The following is a 20,922-nucleotide window of genomic DNA, read 5'->3' on the forward strand; positions in this document are numbered from 1 at the left end:
CTCTACAGACAACAGCCTGGAGACAATACAGTTAATAACGGAAATTATAAGATACTAAATGATTAGAGAAGAGCGGGGGGAGGGAGGGAGGGAGAGGGAGAGAGAGAGAGAGAGAATACAGTTAATAATGGAAATTAGAAGATACAGAACTGACTCCTGAATGGCACAGCGGTCTAAGGTACTACAGGCATCACTACAGACCCGGGTTCGATTACAGGCTGTCACAACCGGCCGTGACCGGGAGTCCCATAGGGCGGCGCACAATTGGCCCAGCGTCGTCCAGGTTAAGGGAGGGTTTGGCCGGGTGGCTCATTGCGCTCTAGCAACACCTTGTGGCGGGACGGGCGCCTGCAGGCTGATCTCGTCGTCAGTTGAATGGTGTTTCCTCCAAAACATTAGTGTGGCTGGCTTCCAGGTTAAGAAGTGCAGTTTGGCGGGTCATGTTTCGGAGGACTTGACCTTTGCCTCTTCCGAGCCCGTTGGGGAATTGCAGCGATGAGACAAGATCGTAATTGGACCGCACAAAATTGTGGAGAAAAAATTAAAAGATACAGAATTACTAGAGGAGGGGGTAGATGGAAAGTGAGAAGGAGGGGGAGGATAGGAGGGAGGAAAGAAAGGGAGGAGAGAGAGAGACAGTTAAAGGAAATGAGAAGATACCGAATGATTAGAGGAAAGAGTAGATGGGGTAGATGGAGTGAGAGGAGGGAGGAAGGGTGGAGAGAGAGGAGACAGGGAGAAAGAAAGAAGAAAAGGAGGAGCGGGAGAGCGAGAGAGGGTGGGGCAGAGGCAGCCATGAGGGACCACAGAAAGAAGATCTGGTACCACACACTCAAGCACAGACACACACACACAGACTGACAGAGCCAAAACATAGGGATACCACTGGGAGAGTGTCACATGGAGGTCAGAGCCATCGTTTACACACTAACTCAATTCAGAAATAGACACACCTCTCCTCCTAAGCACTCTTCTCCATCCTCCTCTCCTTGTCCCCTGCTTTAACCCTCATCGAGCCTCCTCTCCTCCATAATCTCTTCCTCTATCCCTACTATTGGCTCTTTAACTCTGTCTCTCTCCTTCGGTCTCTCTCATCCATCCTTTCTTCAGTGTCATATCTGTCAGGCTAAGGAGCGTGATGAGGCTGCATTTAGAAACTCGTTTGCATAAAAATTCTATGAGCTTTCATTTCTATCCCATTCATTTTTATAGATAATTACCAAGAAGGACAGAAAGACGTGGAAAGAGAGTGTGTGTGTGTGTGTGTGTGTGTGTGTGTGTGTGTGTGTGTGTGTGTGTGTGTGTGTGTGCGCGCGCGCGCGTGTGTTTAAGCCACATTAGTCCTACTCCTGGCACATTGTCTTCAGTGCAGTGTGACATGGTGAAAGCTGAGCCTGTGGTATGTGGTTCTATAGTATAGTTCGAGTTATTATAATGATTGGCTGGGGTCTAATGGAATGTTCTAATGTACTGTTGGAATACTGTTACTCGTCCAAGGGCCTAAACAGTGTTTGAGTGTGTGTGTGTGTGTTTCCTCTCTCAAAACACACAGAGGCAGTGACCCCAGTCAAACTCGGTCACCTCAACACGTGTATGTAAGGATTCCTAGAGTTCAGGGGTCAAGGTGAAAGATCTGAACTACATTCAAATAGTGTATATTCCCTCATCACCCAGAAAGCCCTTCAGTAGGATTCTCTCTCTCTCTCTCACACACACACACACACACACACACACACACACACACACACACACACACACACACACACACACACCATTAACATGTGACTGTGAGGTATCCGCTCGGGGACTTGACATTCATACTGTAGCAACAGGACCTAGCTCAGTAGGAACCATAGAGATACATAGAGATACAGCTTTATGGTAGAAACATCACAAGACCATCTGTCAGAATGGCAGAGTGTTTACTCACTCCAGAACTTTCAACCTTGAAAACAATAACATATTAACTTTCCCGCCTAAGAAAAACAACATTTGTGGAATGAATATTGGCCATATGCCACAACACCTCTGGCCTTTTTAAGTACAACAGTGTAATGGTCTTACAGAAGGGTTAACTTTTTAGTGACGGGGGCAGTATTCGGAAATTCGGATGAATGACGTGCCCAAATTAAACTGCCTACTACTCGGGCTCAGAACGTAGGATATGCATATTATTAGTAGATTTGGATAGAAAACAGTCTGAAGTTTCTAAAACTGTTTGAACGATATGAGTATAACAGAACTCATATGGCAGGCAAAACCTGAGAAAAAAATCCAACCAGGAAGTGACTTGTAGTTCTATCTAATCCCTATTCAAACTACAGTGTCTGTGGGGTCATTTTGCACTTCCTAAGGCTTCCATTGGCTGTCAACAGCCTTTAGAAACTTGTTTCATCCGTCTACTGTTACTGGGCAGAGAATAGGAGCTCAGTCTATCAGTGGATTGCCTGGGACCAGTGAGTTGTTTACTGCGCGGGCACATTGGCGCGCCTCTCCTTCTTTTTCCTCTGTAATGAATACGCTACTGTCCGGTTGGAATATTATCGACATTTTATGTTAAAAAGATCCCAACGATTGATTGTAAACATCATTTGACATGTTTCTATGAACGATAATGGAACTATTTGACTTTTCGTCTCTGGTTCTGCGCTCTCGCGTTATGCCTTTGGATTAGTGACCTGAACGCGCGAACAAAACGGAGGTATTTGGACATAAATATGAAGTATTTGGAACAAAAATAACATTTCTTGTGGAAGTGGGAGTCCTGGGAGTGCATTCCGATGAAGATCAGCAAAGGTAAGGGAAGATTTATAATACTAATTCTGAGTTTAGTTGACTCCAGAACTTGGCGGGTAACTTGATGGCTGAGCTCTGTACTCAGAATATTGAACAATGTGCTTTCGCCGAAAAGCAATTTTAAAATCTGACACAGCGGTTGCATTAAGAAGTAGTATATCTATAATTCTTTCAATAACTGTTGTAAAGTTTATCAACGTTTATGATGAGTATTTTTGTAAATTGATGTGCGTGAACATCACGCGCCAATGTAAAATGGGGTTTATGGATATAAATAAGAACTTTATCGAACAAAACATACATGTATTTTGTAACATTGAGTCCTGGGAGTGTCATCTGATGAAGATCATTAAAGGTTAGTGATTCATTTTAGCTGTATTTCTGGTTTTTGTGACGCCTCTCCTTGCTTGGAAAATGGCTGTGTGGTTTTTCTTGTCAAGGTGATGTCATAACATAATCAAATGTTTTGCTTTCGCCGTAAAGCCTTTTTGAAATCGGACACTGTGGTTAGATTAAGGAGAATCTTATTTTCAAAATGGTGTATAATACTTGTATGTTTGAGAAATTTTAATTATGAGATTTTTGTTGTTTTGAATTTGCCGCCCTGCTATTTCACTGGCTGTACCGCGGGTGGGACGCTAGCGTCCCACATAGCCCATACTAGTTAACCTGTTAGGGCTAGGGGGCAGTATTTACACGGCCGGATAAAAAACGTACCCGATTTAATCTGGTTATTACTACTGCCCAGAAACTAGAATATGCATATAATTATTGGCTTTGGATAGAAAACACCCTAAAGTTTCTAAAACTGTTTGAATGGTGTCTGTGAGTATAACAGAACTCATATGGCAGGCAAAAACCTGAGAAGATTCTGTACAGGAAGTGCCCTCTCTGACCATTCCTTGGGCTTCTTGGCTCTGTTTATTGAAAACTTAGGATCTTTGCTGTAACGTGACACTTCCTACGGCTCCCATAGGCTCTCAGAACCCGGGAAAAAGCTGAATGATGTAATTCCAGCCCCTGGCTGAAAAACATTAGCGCCTTTGGTAAGTGGTCTATCAGAGGACCATCAGACTGAGGCGCGTGCACGGGGCGACACCATGTTTTTATTTTCTCTCTCTTTGTACTAAAACACGATTTCCCGGTCGGAATATTATTGCTTTTTTAACGAGAAAAATGGCATAAAAATTGATTTTAAACAGCGGTTGACATGCTTCGAAGTACGGTAATGGAATATTTAGACATTTTTTGTCACGAAACGCATCGGGCGCGTCACCCTTCTTTACCCTTTCGGATAGTGTCTTGAACGCACGAACAAAACGCCGCTATTTGGATATAACTATGGATTATTTTTAACCAAACCAACATTTGTTATTGAAGTAGAAGTCCTGGGAGTGCATTCTGACGAAGAACAGCAAAGGTAATAACATTTTTCTTATAGTAAATCTGACTTTGGTGAGGGCTAAACTTGCTGGGTGTCTAAATAGCTAGCCCTGTGATGCCGGGCTATCTACTTAGAATATTGCAAAATGTGCTTTCACCGAAAAGCTATTTTAAAATCGGACATAGCGAGTGCATAGAGGAGTTCTGTATCTATAATTCTTTAAATAATTGTTATGTTTTTTGTGAACGTTTATCGTGAGTAATTTAGTAAATTCACCGGAAGTTTGCTAGTTCTGAACGTCACATGCTAATGTAAAAAGCTGGTTTTTGATATAAATATGAACTTGACTGAACAAAACATGCATGTATTGTATAACATAATGTCCTAAGATTGTCATCTGATGAAGATCATCAAAGGTTAGTGCTGCATTTAGCTGTGATTTGGGTTTATGTGACATTATATGCTAGCTTGAAAAATTGGTGTCTGATTATTTCTGGCTGGGTACTCTGCTGACATAATCTAATGTTTTGCTTTCGTTGTAAAGCCTTTTTGAAATCGGACAGTGTGGTTAGATTAACGAGAGTCTTGTCTTTAAAATGGTGTAAAATAGTCATATGTTTGAGAAATTGAAGTAATAGCATTTCTAAGGTATTTGAATAACGCGCCACGGGATTCCACTGGCTGTTACGTAGGTGGGACGAAATCGTCCCACTGGCCCTAGAGAAGTTAAACAACACTAAAACAGAGTGACTGTCCCTGACTGAGTCTGTAATACCAAAATGTTGAGCAGACCACCATAGTCCCTGTGCCCAACAACACTAAGGTAACCTGCCTAAATGACTACCGACCCATAGCACTCACGTCTGTAGCCATGAACTGCTTTGAAAGGCTTGCCATGGCTCACAACACATTTATCCCAGAAACCCTAGACCCACTGCAATTTGCATACCGCCCCAACAGATCCACAGATGATGCAATCTCTTTTGCACTCCACACTGCCGTTTGCCACCTGGACAAAAGGAACACCTACGTGAGAATGCTGTTCATTAATTACAGCTCAGCATTCAACACCATAGTGCCCTCAAAGCTCATCACTAAGCTAAGGACCCTGGGACTATGGGAGCCCCTCAGGGGTGCATGCTCAAGCCCCTCCTGTACTCCCTGTTCACCCATGAATGCATGGCCAGGCACGACTCCAACTCCATCATTAAGTTTGCCGACGACACAACAGTGGTAGGCCTGATCACCGACAACAATGAGACAGCCTATAGTGAGGAGGTTAGAGACCTGGCCATGTGGTGCCAGGATAACAACCTCTCCCTCAACGTGATCAAGACAAAGGAGATGATTGTGGACTACAGGAAAAGGAGGACCGAGCACGCCCCCATTCTCAACGGTGCTGTAGTGGAGCAGGTTGAGAGCTTCAAGTTCCTTGGTGTCCACATCACCAACAAACTATCATGGTCCAAACACACCAAGACACAACAAAGCCTGTTCCCCCTCAGGAGACTGAAAAGATTTGGCATGGGTCCTCAGATCCTCAAAGAGTTTTACAGCTGCACCATCGAGAGCATCCTGACTGGTTGCATCACTGCCTGGTATGGCAATTGCTCGGCCTCCAACCGCAAGGCACTACAGAGGGTAGTGCGTACGGCCCAGTATATCACTGGGGCCAAGCTTCCTGCCATCCAGGACCTCTATACCAGGCAGTGTCAAAGGAAGGCCTTAAAAATGTTCAAAGACTCCAGCCACTCTAGTTATAGACTGTTGTCTCTGCTACCGCACGGCAAGCAGTGCCGGAACGCAAAGTCTAGGTCCAAAAGGCTTCTTAACAGCTTCTATCATCAAGCCATAAGACTCCTGAACAGCTAATCAGATTGCTACCCAGACTATTTGCATTGTCCCCCACACCCACCCCCTATTTTACGCTGCTGCTACTCTGTTTATTATCTATGCATAGTCACTTGAACTTTACCTACGTATTACCTCAATTACCTCAGCTAATCAAATGACTACCCAGACTATTTGCATCGTCTCCCCCCACCCCCTATTTTACCCTGCTGCTACTCTCTGCTTATTATCTATGCATAGTCACTTTTGAATATAGCCTCGCTACTGTTATTTTACTGCTGCTCTTTAATAAAAAAATATTTTTTGTTAGTTAAGGGCTTGTAAGTAAGCATTTCACCTGTTGTATTTCGGCGCATGTGACAAATTTGAGAGAGAGAGAGAGGACATTTCCATTGAAAAGGACCCATGAGCACCAACACGTGACGTTCATAGGAACCTATCCAGTTGGGTGTCAAATGAAAGCTAAGAGTCTATATTTTGAGGAAATGAAGGCATGGAAAAGGGTTGAAAAATGTATCTATCTTAAAAATTAGACATAAGTAAAGGCTTTGATTTCTGGATAAACATATGGAAAACAGATCTTAACATCTCCTAGAAAACGTCTGAAAAGGTATCAGAAATACATAAAAACACAATCATGTTGACGTAAAGACCCCTGCCAACTACCGTAAATTCCGGACTATAAGCCGCAACTTTTTTCCCAGCTTTAAACCTCGCGGCTTAAACAATGACGCGGCTAATATATGGATTTTTCCGCTTTCAATTTTTTTTTTGCCAAAAAAACACATTCTGTGACGTGCTCAGTTTTTTGGCGGCATGAAGCTTTCATTAGACCAATGAAATTGCCGAACGGGTTAAGGTCAAACAACTTTTTTGTTTACTGTTTAGATTAAATCGAGCGCTCTCAAACTTCCCATCATTCTGATTACGGTAGTCATTTTGTCACCCTCATCATGGCAAAGACACGGAGAAATGTATATGATGCAGCTTTCAAGTTGAAGGCGATTGATCTGGCTGTTGGAAAAGGAAATAGAGCTGCTGCACGGAAGCTTGGTCTTAATGAGTCGACGATAAGACGTTGGAAACAGCAGCGTGAGGAATTGACTCAGTGCAAAAAGACAACTAAAGCTTACTACTAATTTTTTATTTTTTGTTACAAGCAGTGTTTCGTTAAAGCCTGTGTAAAGTTCATTTGTTTCAATGTACCGGTAGGCACCTGCGGCTTATAGACATGTGCGGCTTATTTATGTTCAAAATACTACTTTTTTTTTAATTCAGTGGGTGCGGCTTATATTCAGGTGCGCTTAATAGTCCGGAAATTACGGTAATATAGTTTGAGAAATTGTTTAAGTATTGCCTTGTGCAAAACCACATATCTTTAAGATATTTTCGAATTTCTCTCCCTCATGAGGAAAGCTCACAGAAGTAACAAGTAATAGTAGATCTATCAATTAGTTTTAGTGATATTACTGATATCATATTTTTCGTATGAATTATTCTCGTAATTCCGTCACCAAAAATCAGTAATGGAATTACTGCAGCTGAATTGGTCAAAACAGTCACATAACACAGTTGTGTCACCTGGTACTGTCCTCCCTTCCACTGGAAGCTCATAACTTTTATCTTTATTTTCTCTCGCTCTCTCTGCCTTTCTCACTCTCCAGTTAATGTCACCTCTCCGGGATCCTACTGACACCTACCCATGAGCCCCCTCTCTTTCCATTTACTGTAACCAGCATCCTTACCCACTGAGCACCGACCGACACCGGACAGCCATGGACGTTGAAAAGTAGTGGAAATTTGGTCAGTTCACCCTGGCCTTGATGTTAATGTCCACAGACAGACCGGTCCAAATCTGAACCTATCATAGATGTATGTTTCACCAGTTTGAATAGTACAGTACAGTGAATAGAGCACAGTAGAGAACAGTACAATACAATACAGTAAAGAAAAGTAGAATATAGTAGAGTACAGTATATCGTACTGTACTGAATTATACTTTACTGTATTGTGCTGGACTCCAGTGTACTGAACTCTACCCTACTCTGCTGTATTGTATTGTATTGCATTGTATTGTACTGCTCTGTACTGTGCTTTGCTGAGCTGCGTTATGATGTCCAAATGTGTGAAACATGAGGAGAAGGACATTCATATCCATAATGATGAATTTCTGTGTAGTACAGATCAGGGACCCATGATGTTATTCCGTTATCGTAATTCTGTTACCGGGTGTAAATCCACTTTAGAGCTCTGCTTTCCAACCCGAGCCCGACGGGCCCCGACACTATACATTGGGTTAGGGCCGGGCAGGCCCTGTTTTTTTCCATCAATAACTAGGTTACGGGTAGGTCTTGGGTATGACTAAATTGATCACTAACATTTTGAAGCTGAGCCATTTGTTTGTGCTCTGCTGCACAGTACAGTCATATCTGACGAAGATCACAACATGCTGACAGAAGTGCTTCATCCTCGTCAAATATAAAAACAGGAGAGATTATTATTTTCGTGAAATAATGTTTTGTCGGAGTTTAGAGTGACGAAAAACAGATCACTGCTCTCTCATGTCTTGTCATTGAGCAGAGCAGCCCAAGCCGAGCCGTTACTATGGATACTCATCGACGAAGAGCCGCCATTGGGCAGAGTGCATGCAGATCGAGCTGCCTGCGCGCAGGGAGTGAGTGACAGAGAGAGGAGCAGCTAATGGATTTACTAACTGAGGAGGTTATTTCTGATTTCGTGCAGGGCCGGGCTTTAAATTTGGCAGAAGCAATCAGGCCTGGGTACGGTAGGGCCTTAATGTCACGGGCATGGATAGGCCTTAAAATGTATGCCCATGCAGGGCTCTGGAGGCAGTATTGACACGGCCGGATACAAAACGTACCCGATTTAATCTGGTTACTACTCCTGCCCAGTAACTAGAATATGCATATAATTATTGGCTTTGGATAGAAAACACCCTAAAGTTTCTAAAACTGTTTGAATGGTGTCTGTGAGTATAACAGAACTCATATGGCAGGCAAAAACCTGAGAGGATTCTGAACAGGGAGTGGCCTGTCTGACAAGTTGTTGTTCATCTTGGCTCTTTTTATTGAAGACTGAGGATCTTTGCTGTAACGTGACACTTCCTACGGCTCCCATAGGCTCTCAGAGCCTGGGAAAAAGCTGAATGATATCGAGGCAGCCCCAGGCTGAAACACATTATCGCTTTTGGCAAGTGGCCGATCAGAGGACAATGGGCTTAGGCGCGTGCCCGAGTCGACCCCATACTTTATTTTCTTTCGTCTGTTTACCTAAATGCAGGTTCCCGGTCGGAATATTATCGCTTTTTTACGAGAAAAATGGCATAAAAATTGATTTTAAACAGCGGTTAACATGCTTCGAAGTACGGTAATGGAATATTTAAAAATGTTTTGTCACGAAATGCGCCATGCTCGTCACCCTTCTTTACCCTTTCGGATAGTGTCTTGAACGCACGAACAAAACGCCGCTATTTGGATATAACAATGGATTATTTGGGACCAAACCAACATTTGTTATTGAAGTAGAAGTCCTGGGAGTGCATTCTGACGAAGAACACCAAAGGTAATAACATTTTTCTTATAGTAAATCTGACTTTGGTGAGTGCTAAACTTGCTGGGTGTCTAAATAGCTAGCCCTGTGATGCCGGGCTATCTACTTAGAATATTGCAAAATGTGCTTTCACCGAAAAGCTATTTTAAAATCGGACATATCGAGTGCATAGAGGAGTTCTGTATCTATAATTCTTAAAATAATTGTTATGCTTTTTGTGAACGTTTATCGTGAGTAATTTAGTAAATTCACCGGAAGTTTGCGGGGGGTATGCTAGTTCTGAACGTCACATGCTAATGTAAAAAGCTGGTTTTTGATATAAATATGAACTTGATTGAACAAAACATGCATGCATTGTATAACATAATGTCCTAGGTGTGTCATCTGATGAAGATCATCAAAGGTTAGTGCTGCATTTAGCTGTCTTCTGGGATTTTGTGACATTATATGCTAGCCTGTTAGGGCTAGGGGGCAGTATTGACACGGCTGGATAAAAAAACATACCCGATTTAATCTGGTTACCACTCCTACCCAGTAACTAGAATATGCATATACTTATTACATATGGATAGAAAACACCCTAAATTTTCTAAAACTGTTTGAATGGTGTCTGTGAGTATAACAGAACTCATTTGGCAGGCAAAACCCTGAGACATTTTCTGACCGGAAGTGGATACCTGATGTGTTGTATTACCTTTAAACCTATCCCATTGAAAACCACAGGGGCTGAGGAATATTTTGGCACTTCCTATTGCTTCCACTAGATGCCACCAGCCTTTACAAAGTGTTTTGAGTCTTCTGGAGGGAGATCTGACCGAACAAGAGCCATGGAACGATGATGGCCCATTAGACACCTGGCCTCCGAGTTCATGTTGGGTACCCTCGTTCCAATACGTTATAAAAGAGTATGCCTTCGTCCACCTTGAATATTATTCATGTTCTGGTTAAAAAAGGCCCTAATGATTTATGCTATACAACGTTTGACATGTTTGAACGAACGTAAATATATTTTTTCCCCTCGTTCATGACGAGAAGTCCGGCTGGCTTAGATCATGTGCTAACAAGACGGAGATTTTTGGACATAAATGATGAGCTTTTTTGAACAAAACTACATTCGTTATGGACCTGTGATACCTGGAAGTGACATCTGATGAAGAGAATCAAAGGTAATGGATTATTTACATAGTATTTTCGATTTTAGATCTCCCCAACATGACGTCTAGTCTGTATCGCAACGCGTATTTTTCTGGGCGCAGTGCTCAGATTATTGCAAAGTGTGATTTCCCAGTAAGGTTATTTTTAAATCTGGCAAGTTGATTGCGTTCAAGAGATGTAAATCTATAATTCTTTAAATGACAATATAATATTTTACCAATGTTTTCTAATTTTAATTATTTAATTTGTGGTGTTGACTTGACTGCCGGTTATTGGAGGGAAACGATTTCCTCAACATCAATGCCATAGTAAAACGCTGTTTTTGGATATAAATATGAACTTGATAGAACTAAAAATGCATGCATTGTCTAACATAATGTCCTAGGAGTGTCATCTGATGGAGATTGTAAAAGGTTAGTGCATCATTTTAGCTGGTTTTATGGTTTTGGTGACCCTGTCTTTGAATTGACAAAACATTACACACAACTCTTGTAAATGTACTGTCCTAACATACTCTAAATTTATGCTTTCGCCGTAAAACCTTTTTGAAATCGTAAAACGTGGTTAGATTAAGGAGATGTTTATCTTTCAAAGGGTGTAAAATAGTTGTATGTTTGAAAAATTTGAATTTTGACATTTATTTGGATTCAAATTTGCCGCTCTTGAAATGCACCTGCTGTTGATGGAGTGCACCACAGGTGGGACAGCCCATAGAGGCTAGCTTGAAAAATGGGTGTCTGATTATTTCTGGCTGGGTACTCTGCTGACATAATCTAATGTTTTGCTTTCGTTGTAAAGCCTTTTTGAAATCGGACAGTGTGGTTAGATTAACGAGAGTCTTGTCTTTAAAATGGTGTAAAATAGTCATATGTTTGAGAAATTGAAGTAATAGCATTTCTAAGGTATTTGAATAACGCGCCACAGGATTCCACTGGCTGTTACGTAGAGAAGTTAACTCGGAGCAGATATTGAACTTTTTAGGTTTTATTAAGCATGGTGGCATAAAATCCTGAGGGAGATTTTATCGTAATTTCGTTACCAAAATTTGCATCTGCACTGTTATTCCACTAAATTCGTTTTTGTAAATTTTTCTGCGGAAATTGTTATACTTTGAAATCAACTGTTTTTGTTTGGCATACACTTTAAAGGGAAAAAACTGAGTCAAAGCTGTAATTCCGTCACTGTGGAATTGCCCTTACCTCACTGATACTCCTCTGTGCAAACACACATTCTCAGGGCCAGCAGTGTTTCATATCTTGGCATCGTAACTCTCATTCCCGATCAATGAGACGCTGACTCCTTTTCCTTGCATGACTTGTACAAGAAAGGAGATCTCACGACACGCCACTGTTTCTCATGTATACAATAAAGCTTACAGCCAACATTTCAGCTTTTCTCATCTTGGCATGAGAGGTGAAGTGCTAGATTTCACATAAGAAGACAGAAGGCTCATGTCATGCCATTTAGTGGTGAAGTCCAATATAACAGCAAACACATGACTTCTTACAGCTTTTTGGGTCTTTCCAACTCCGATCCACAGTTTGACTGCAACACACACACTCACACACAGAAACACACGCTGCTGCTTTCAAATAAGCTAACATTCCTAAGCGTTTCTTATAATGACAAACACCCTACTCCTCGTGCTAGGTTGTTCCAAGCGCCGATTCCGAAATCCCTACATTCCCAGGCAGCCTTACCTGACCTGGTCCGTAAAACTTCCAGCTTCTCCATGTCTGCTTCCACACTTACTGATTCAGTAGGAGTGGGAACGGGAAGCGAGAGGGGAAGAGGGAGAGAACGAGAGAGAGAGACGCTCCAGACTCTGAGGTAAGTCTTGTGAGTCATTAACTGACTGAAGCTAGGAGTGTCAGCAAGAATGAGAGAGAGAGGAGAGAGATTTCTCTAGTACGTCGAGGGGAGAAAGAGAGGAAGTCAATGGTGCCGGCTCTGTTCACACCCTCCCCTCCTGTCTCCCCCTCTCCTCCCCCCATCCTCCCCCTTCCCTCCCTCTGTGGCCATTGTCATCGCTGCACTGCTTTTTCCTTCCCTTCCTCTTTAACCCTTTCCTGAACCATTTCCTGAGCACACTGGAGGTGACGGATAACTGGCCAATAGGGAACCTGGGTGTGTGTGTCCGCAGGAATGACCATGTGAGCACACCACATAAAAACACACAAGCAACACACACACACACACACACACACACGCAACACACACACACACGTTCACTTATGAGCGTGTTGGAAAAACATGACCACAACAAGAATCAAACCATGGATGTAAAACCAAAAGAACACGCCAAGAAGCAAAAACATCCAAACTAACAGATAATAACTCGGTGTGTGTGTGTCTGCAGGATTTACCGTGCATCCACACCACAGGGCCGGTAGCCACATAGAAACACACACACACACACACACACACACACACACACACACACACACACACACACACACACACACACACACACAGATGAGAACGTTGGGGGAACTTTACCAACCAAACTAAAGTGGCTAACTCTGTGTGTGTGAGTTAATTGTGAAATTCCTCTTTGAAGCCTCTACAATCAGCGCTTTCTACAGCCAACACCAAAAGCATGTCTGAGTAATCAGCAGATAATCTTATTCTTCTGACTCTACGTGTGTGTGTGCGTGTGTGTGTCGTATGAAGAAATATTGAAGCTTAAGACTTGGTCAGTATAGATAATATAAGTATTGCCAATGTATTCGCTTTCAAGAGCATGTAAAGTGCATCAGTCGAGAGAAAAGGAGAGAAAAGGAGAGAGAGAGAGAGAGAGAGAGAGAGAGAGAGAGAGAGAGAGAGAGAGAGAGAGAGAGAGAGAGAGAAGGATAGAGGGACAGACAGCCAGAAGACAACAGTCTCTCTAAGAACACATAACACCCTGAACTATACCTCCCCCCCCCCTCTCCCCCCCCTCTCTCCCTTCCTCACCCCTAAGATAAAAGGATATGATAGATCATACCGTTATTGTGGTTGTAGCCTATGGCATACAGGCAGCATTTTGTATACATCCATGGTGGAATCTGTACAAAAACAACTCACTTACTGGCACTATGGGACAAACTCACTAACACACACACACACACACACACACACACACACACAGTCAAATGTACTCCCTAACAGTCAGTAGACAGTGGATTTACATTCCTGCTATTTACATTCCCGCCGTCGATGTCTGATGGGATAACACTATGACACACCCTCTATGTCTGCAGCACATAGACCAGGTGACCAAGGACACACACACAGACTGTCTCTCATATAGATACACATGACCTCATGTTCACACACACACACACACACACACACACACACACACACACACACACACACACACACACACACAAATGAACAAATGTACACACACACACACACACACACATACACACACACACACACAAACACACCAGTCATCAGCAGAGAACCATTCGGCATTCAACCTGCTTTAACACCTGAATGTTGCCATAGCAACAGAAGCCTGCTCTGTCACTCACACACTCATTCTCATTCATAGAGCTGTGCGATATCGCGATAAATTGACTGAATTGATACAATAACGATAAATAGAACCATAAGTTTATAACGTTAATGTATTTTAATTATCATTTAAACTACTACTACTACTATTGTAGTTTGATGGTTGTAGCCATCAATTGTCCCGTTAACAAATCATCCATATTAGCAAACTTATTTCATTTCAAATGTCAACTTTCTCTAGAATAGGCTATTTATCGTAGTGAACGATATCAGCAAAATGCCTGCGATAAGTGATCGGAATGGTCGGTGTCGCTAGTTTTCGATTTATCGTCCCAGCTCAACTCAATCCCACTCGTTCCTGCCCTCCCTGCACCATCCATCCCTCCCTCACCATCCATCTCTGGAGGGTGCTGGCTACACAGTGGATGAGAGATTAAATTGGTCTGAGAAAATCTAAAATGGAAGTCGTGTGACTGTTTGTTTGCTAGTGGGAGCAGTGCGGTGTGTGTGCGCGTGCGTGAGTAAGACGCAGAGAAGGCATTTTTCACAACCGGTCACTAACAAACACACGCAGCTATCAGGTTCATCATCATCATCATCATCATCTTCTGGAAAACCGTTGTATAGCAGCAGAGAGAGATGGAATCACAGAGAGACTGCATAACCTACAGTCAGCCATATATATAATAGGGTTGGGTAGGTTACTTTCTATATGTAATCCGTTACAGTTACCCATCCAAAATTGTTATCAGTAATGAAACTTTTAGATTACCGAAACAATCTGATTACTTTCAGTTACTTTCCTATTAAGAGGCATTCGAAGAAGACAAAAAGGATCCATCAAACGCATTTGGTGTATCATCACATTGGTCTCTGACTTGTGATCAGACTCGCTCCGGTGGAACAAACTTCCACTTTTTTTTCAATGCTGAATTGAATGTCATTGAGAAAACTGAAAGATGTCATAATATGTATTTTTTCCGCAAACATCCTTTCTAAATTTAAAAGTTATCCAAGAAGTAATCATCGGAAGTTTTTAAAAAGTATCTGTAATCTGATTACAGGTACAGTTTTTTGTAATCAGATTACATGTAACAGACCACATGAAATCAGTTACACCCCAACCCTGTATATACAGTTGAAGTTGGAAGTTTACATACACCTTAGCCAAATACATTTAAACTCAGTTTTTCACAATTCCTGACATTTAATCCTAGTAAAGAATCCCTGTTTTAGGTCAGTTAGGATCACCATTTTATTTTAAGAATGTGAAATGTCAGAATATTAGTAGAGAGAATGATTTCAGCTTTTATTTCTTTCATCAAATTGCCAGCGGGTCTGAAGTTTACATGCACTCAATTAGTATTTGGTAGCATTGCCTTTAAATTGTTTAAAACTTGGGTCAAACGTTTCAGGAACCCTTCCACAAGCTTCCCACAATAAGTTGGATGAATTTTGGCCCATTCCTGCTGACAGAGCTGGTGTAACTGAGTCAGGTTTGAAGGCCTCCTTGCTCGCACACGCTTTTTCAGTTCTGCCCACAAATTTTCTATGGGATTGAGGTCAGGGCTTTGTGATGGCCACTCCAATACCTTGACTTTGTTGTCCTTAAGCCATTTTGCCACAACTTTGAAAGTGTGCTTGGGGTCATTGTCCATTTGGAAGACCCATTTGCGACCAAGCTTTAACTTCCTGACTGACGTCTTGAGATGTTGCTTCAATATATCCACTTAATTTTTCCTCCCTCATGATGCTATCTATTTTGTGAAGTGCACCAGTCCCTCCTGCAGCAAAGCACCCCCACAACATGATGCTGCCACCCCCATGCTTCACGGTTGGGATGGTGTTCTTCGGCTTGCAAGCATCCCCCTTTTTCCTCCAAACATAACGATGGTCATTATGGCCAAACGGTTCTATTTTGTTTCATCAGACCAGAGGACATTTCTCCAAAAAGTACGATCTTTGTCCCCATGTGCATTTGAAATCCGTAGTCTGGCTTTTTTATGGTGGTTTTGGAGCAATGGCCTCTTCATTGCTGAGCGGCCTTTCAGGTTATGTCGATATAGGACTCGTTTTACTGTGGATATAGATACTTTTGTACCCGTTTCCTCCAGCATCTTCACAAGGTCCTTCGCTGTTGTTCTGGAATTGATTTGCACTTTTTGCACCAAAAGTACCTTCATCTCTAGGAGACAGAACGCACCTCCTTCCTGAGCGGTATGACGGCTGCGTGGCCCCAATGTGTTTGTACTTGCGTACTATTGTTTGTACAGATGAACGTGGTACCTTCAGACATTTGGAAATTGCTCCCAAGGATGAACCAGACAATTTTTTCTCTGAAGTCTTGGCTGATTTCTTTAGATTTTCCCATGATGTCAAGCAAAGAGGCACTGAGTTTGAAGGTAGGCCTTGAAACACATCCACAGGTACACCTCCAATTGACTCAAATGATGTTAATTAACCTATCAGACGCTTCTAAAGCCATGACATAATTTTCTGGAATTTTCCAAGCTGTGTAAAAGGCACAGTCAACTTAGTGTACATAAACTTCTGACCCACTGGAATTGTGATACAGTGAAATAATCCGTCTGTAAACAATTGTTGGAAAAATGACTTGTGTCATGCAAAGTAGATATCCTAACCGACTTGCCAAAACTATAGTTTGTTAACAAGAAATGTGTGGAGTGGTTGAAAAACGAGTTTTAATGATGCCAACCTATGTGTTTGTAAACTTCCACCTACACACACACACCTACACACACACACACCTACACACACACACACACACACACACACACACACACACACACACACACACACACACACACACACACACACACACACACACACACACACACACACACACACACACACACACACACACACACACACACCATGGCCAAAAGTATGTGGACACCTGCTCGTCGAACATCTCATTCCAAAATCATGGGCATGAATATGGAGTTGGTCCCCCTTTGCTAATATAAAAGCGTCCACTCTTCTGGGAAGTCATTCCACTCGATGTTGGAACATTGCTGCAGGGACTTGCTTCCATTCAGCCTCAAGAGCATTAGTGAGGTCGGGCACTGATGTTGGGTGATTAGGCCTGGCTCGTAGTCGGTGCTCCAATTCATCCCAAAGGTGTTCGATGGGTTTGAGGTCAGGACTCTGTGCATGCCGGTTAAGTTCATCCACACCGATCTCGGGACTTAAGAAAAATGGGTGGTCCTGGGGCTCATCCAGCTGGTCCTGGGACTGACTTCACAAACTGTTCTACTAACACACTGAAGCCTCAGGCCCAGAACATCCAATCAATCAGAATAAAACAAATTACAACACAGTCAAAACAAAATGACATTGCTTATTGGGAAACAAGCATAAGCACAAAGCAAAATGCAGTGCTATCTGGCCCTAAATCGACAGTACACCATGGCTAACTATTTGACCATGGTTACTGATCAAAACCTTAGAAAAACCTTGACAACGTACAGGCTCAGTGAGCACAACCTTGCCATTGAGAAGGGTAGACACAGAAAAACCTGGCTCCCTGTAGAGGAAAGGCTGTGCAACCACTGCACAACAGCAGAACTTGAGACAGAGCTGCATTTCCTGACTAAATGTCAAAAATTGAAAACAATTAGAGAGTGTCATTTCCCCAAATCTAAAACCCTTATTCAAGGTTTCAAAGACCTCTCTGATGAGGATAGGCAAAAGCCTAACCTGTTGGGTGATGACGCAGAGAGCTGTGGGTTGGCAGCGCACTACATTGCTGCCTGCCATAAGATGAGGGACAGTGTCTGACAGACCAACCAACCTGCACATGTCCTCTATGCTTATTGTTCAATGTATGGTTATTTTGACCCTTGGTTATTGTTGTTACTGTTGTCCCGTTGACAATTTGTATTCTTATTATTTTAATATTGTAAATATCCAAAGTAAGCTTTGGCAATATGTACATTGTTACATCATGCCAATAAAGCAAATTTAATTGAAAAATTGAGAGCGACAGAGAGAGAATATGCATGTAAATAAGCAACAGCTGAAGATAAGGCAGTTTTGGCAGCCAAATATGAGAGAGAGATGCAGGGAGAATGATGGAGCGAGAGAAAAGGGAGCGAGAGAGAGAGAGCGAGCGAGAGAGCGAGAGAGCGAGCGAGAGAGAGTGTGTGTGTGTGTACATAAGCAACAGCTGAAGATAAGAAGACAGTTTTGGCAACCAAATATGTGTCCTCCTGCCACAACCTGAGGGACCGCCAGTGAAAATTGCAATGAAACAATAGTATTTGCCATGTTGTTTTGTTTGGGCTTTGATACCATATGGCTTTTCATTCATGTTCAGTCATTTTCAAACTAGTCTACTACTATTTAGATTTGTATTGATTATGGATCCTAAGGCAGCAGCTACTCTTCCTGGAGTCCAGCAAAATTAAGGCAGTTATATACAATTTTTAAAACATTACAATACATTTCACAACAGATTTCACAACACATTAAGTGTGGGCCCTCAGGCCATTACTCTACTACCACATTTCTACAACACAATATCCATGTGTACGTCTGTGTATCGTGAGTATGTTATCATGCGTGTATGCGTGTGTCTGTACCTGGGTGTGTCTTTTCACAGTCCCTGCTGTTCCATAAGGTGTATTTTTATCTGGTTTTTTTTTATCAGTTTTTACTGCTTGCATGAGTTACTTGATGTGGAATAGAGTTCCATGTAGTCATGGCTCTAAGTAGTACTGTGTGCCTCCCATAGTCTGTTCTGGACTTGGGGTCTGTGAAGAGACCTCTGGTGGCATGTCTTGTGGGGTATGCATGGGTCTGTGTGCTAGTAATTTAAAACAGACAGCTCGGTGCATTCAACATGTCAATACTTCTCACAAATACAAGAAGGGATAAAGTCAATGTCTCCTCTACTTTGAGCCAGGAGAGATTGATATGCATATTATTAATGTTAGCTCTCTGTGTACATTTAAGGGCCAGCCGTGCTGCCCTGTTCTGGGCCAATTGTAATTTTCAATAGTCCCTCTTGCTGGCACCTGACCACACAACTGGACAGTAGTTCAGGTGCGACAACGTTATCAACCTGCCTTGTTGATAACGTTGTTAAGAAGGTAGAGCAGTGCTTTATTATGGACAGACCTCTCCCCATTTTAGCTACTGTTGCATCAATAAAGATTATAAAAAGTAAGGGGCCTAGACAGCTGTCCTGGGGAATGCCTGACTCTACCTGGATGTTTGAGAGGCTTCCATTAAAGAACACCCTCTGTGTTCTGTTAGACAGGTAACTATCTATCCACAATATAGCAGGGGATGTAAAGCCATAACACATACACCACTGTTCAAAATTTTGGGGTCACTTAGAAATGTCCTTGTTTTTGAAAGAAAATAAAAAAAATTGTCCATTAACCTGTTAGGGCTAGGGGGCAGTATTGACACGGCTGGATAAAAAACGTACCCGATTTAATCTGGTTACTACTCCTGCCCAGTAACTAGAATATGCATATAATTATTGGCTTTGGATAGAAAACACCCTAAAGTTTCTAAAACTGTTTGAATGGTGTCTGAGTATAACAGAACTCCTATGGCAGGCCAAAACCTGAGAAGATTTCAAGCAGGAAGTGGCCTGTCTGAGAAGTAGTGTTTCATCTTGGCTCTTTTTATTGAAGACTCAGGATCTGTGCAATAACGTGACACTTCCTACGTCTTCCATAGGGTCTCAGAGCCCGGGAAAACGTTGAACGATATCGAGGCAGGCTCTGGCTGAAACACTTTATCGCTTTTGGCAAGTGGCCGCTCAGAGTACTATGGGCTTAGGCGCGTGCCCGCTTCGACTGAATGCTTTCTTTTCCTTTGTCTGTTTATCTAAACGCAGATTCCCGGTCGGAATATTATCGCTTTTTTATGAGAAAAATGGCATAAAAATTGATTTTAAACAGCGGTTGACATGCTTCGAAGTACAGTAATGGAATATTTAGAATTCTTTTGTCACGAATTGCGCCATGCTCGTCACCCTTATTTAGCCTTTAGGATAGTGTCTAGAACGCACGAACAAAACGCCGCTGTTTGGATATAACGATGGATTATTTTGGACCAAACCAACATTTGTTATTGAAGTAGAAGTCCTGGGAGTGCATTCTGATGAAGACAACAAAGGTAATAACATTTTTCTTATAGTAAATCTGACTTTGATGAGTGCTAAACCTGCTGGGTGTCTAAATAGCTAGCCCTGTGATGTTGGGCTATCTACTGAGAATATTGCAAAATGTGCTTTCACCGAAAAGCTATTTTAAAATCGGACATATCGAGTGCATAGAGGAGTTCTGTATCTATAATTCTTAAAATAATTGTTATGCTTTTTGTGAACGTTTATCGTGAGTAATTTAGTAAATTCACCGGCAGTGTTCGGTGGGAATGCTAGTCACATGCTAGTCACATGCTAATGTAAAAAGCTGGTTTTTGATATAAATATGAACTTGATTGAACAAAACATGCATGTATTGTATAACATAATGTCATAAGATTGTCATCTGATGAAGATCATCAAAGGTTAGTGCTGCATTTAGCTGTGGTTTGGGTTTATGTGACATTATATGCTAGCTTGAAAAATGGGTGTCTGATTATTTCTGGCTCGGTACTCTGCTGACATAATCTAATGTTTT

At 42.1% G+C, this 20,922-nt stretch overlaps 1 protein-coding gene across 2 annotated transcripts in view; it reads right to left on the reverse strand.

Moving 5' to 3' along the window:
• The window catches only part of LOC106609059 (NHS-like 2), a 148,655-nt gene that overhangs the window by 52,417 nt on the left and 75,316 nt on the right, over window positions 1–20,922 (reverse strand). Inside the window, exon 1 of one of the 2 annotated variants that reach the window (XM_014207430.3) lies at window positions 12,457–12,661. The exons of the other annotated variant lie outside the window; for it this stretch is intronic. Coding sequence (XP_014062905.1) covers window positions 12,457–12,604 — 148 coding nt within the window. The 5' untranslated portion in view covers window positions 12,605–12,661. Of the gene's footprint in view, window positions 1–12,456; window positions 12,662–20,922 lie in introns of those variants that run through there. 2 annotated transcript variants of the gene reach the window in all.

The sequence above is a fragment of the Salmo salar genome, chromosome 07, assembly GCF_965601325.2.
Source record: "Salmo salar chromosome 07, fSalSal1, whole genome shotgun sequence".
Taxonomy (NCBI): domain Eukaryota; kingdom Metazoa; phylum Chordata; class Actinopteri; order Salmoniformes; family Salmonidae; genus Salmo; species Salmo salar.